This window comes from Eimeria tenella, genomic scaffold (assembly GCF_000499545.2).
Source record: "Eimeria tenella Houghton genomic scaffold, Eth_scaff1875, whole genome shotgun sequence".
NCBI classification, from domain to species: Eukaryota; Apicomplexa; class Conoidasida; order Eucoccidiorida; family Eimeriidae; genus Eimeria; species Eimeria tenella.
Window position 1 is genome coordinate 772 of NW_013541714.1, and position 1124 is coordinate 1895.

At 63.1% G+C, this 1124-nt stretch overlaps 1 protein-coding gene across 1 annotated transcript; it reads left to right on the forward strand.

The window, feature by feature from the left end:
• Window positions 1-185: 185 nt before the first annotated feature.
• On the forward strand, window positions 186-689 carry ETH_00042465 (uncharacterized protein; the record flags this gene model as incomplete). The annotated part of the gene is made up of 1 exon (XM_013373993.1): window positions 186-689. One exon carries the CDS (start codon window positions 186-188, stop codon window positions 687-689), a length of 504 nt encoding a protein of 167 aa, XP_013229447.1.
• Window positions 690-1124: the final 435 nt, after the last annotated feature.

A 1124-nucleotide genomic window follows, 5' to 3' on the forward strand; every position in this document is an offset into this window, starting at 1 on the left:
GGGATGGGGAGGGGGAAAGAGATGCTTGTCTTGACCTCTGCAGCAGCTTCTCCAAAGGCTTTGGGTACTGCAAATCTCTCAAGTTGCTGCCGCAGCCTTCTTGTGCTCAACTTGCTTCGCAGCATTTGCTGCTGCAGCAGGCCTTTGCAGACATTCTGCTGGTGTCCCAGAGCCTCGATATGACCATGCTGGACTACCAGGCCGAAGCAGACAGCAGCAGCAGCAGCAGCAGCAGCAGCAGCAGCAGCAGCCAGCAGCAGCAGCAGCAGAAGCTGCCCGTGCTCGCCCAGGCGATGCCCCTAGGCCCGCAGCAACAAACGCAGCAGGAAACGCAGGGGCTGCAGCAGCAGCAACAGCATTTGCTGCAGCAGCAGCAGCAGCAGCAGCAAAGGCAAGAGACAGCTGCTGCCAAACACGCAGCAGGAGAGGAGGCCCTTATGTCCGGGGGGCCCCACGGCGAGCTGCTGCGCGACTGCAGCCGCCCGCAAGACGCCGCGGGAAAGCTGCAGCAGAAGCTGCTGCTGCCAGCAGCAGCAGCAGCAGCAGCAACAGCAGCAGCAGGAAACACAGATGAGTTCATTGACCAAATCAGCGCAGAACTCTCGCAGCTGCAAAGCAGACTGCCTCTAGGGGGGGCCCCCCAGTCTGAAGCTCCCCTACCCACTCATCTACTAAGAGATCAAAACTAAGGGGGCCCCCCACTTCTAGGGGCCCCTTTTTAGGGGCCCCTTCAAGGGCCCAAAAGGGCCCCTCAAAAAGGGCCTCCAAGTGGGGGCCCCCCGAAAGGGCCCCCAAAGGGGGGCCCCAAAAAAAGCCGCCAAAGGGGGCCCCCAAAAGGGCCCCCAAAGGGGGCCCCCAAAGGGTCCCCAAAGGGGAGCCTCCGAAGGGGGGCCCCTGCAGAGCCAAAGTCCGGAGGCACCCCTTGGGGGCCCCCGAAGAGGGCCTCTTTGGGGGCCCCCTCATGGGGCTGCAGGGGGGCCCCCCCTGCAGCCCTGGGTGGGGCCCCCCGGGGGCCCCCTGAGGGGCCCGTTTTATGTCTTCAAGCTGGTTACTCTTCAGCAGCAGCTGCAGCCCTAAGTGCAGCAGAAACTACTTTAGGTACAAGAGGGCTTACGGGGCCTCTG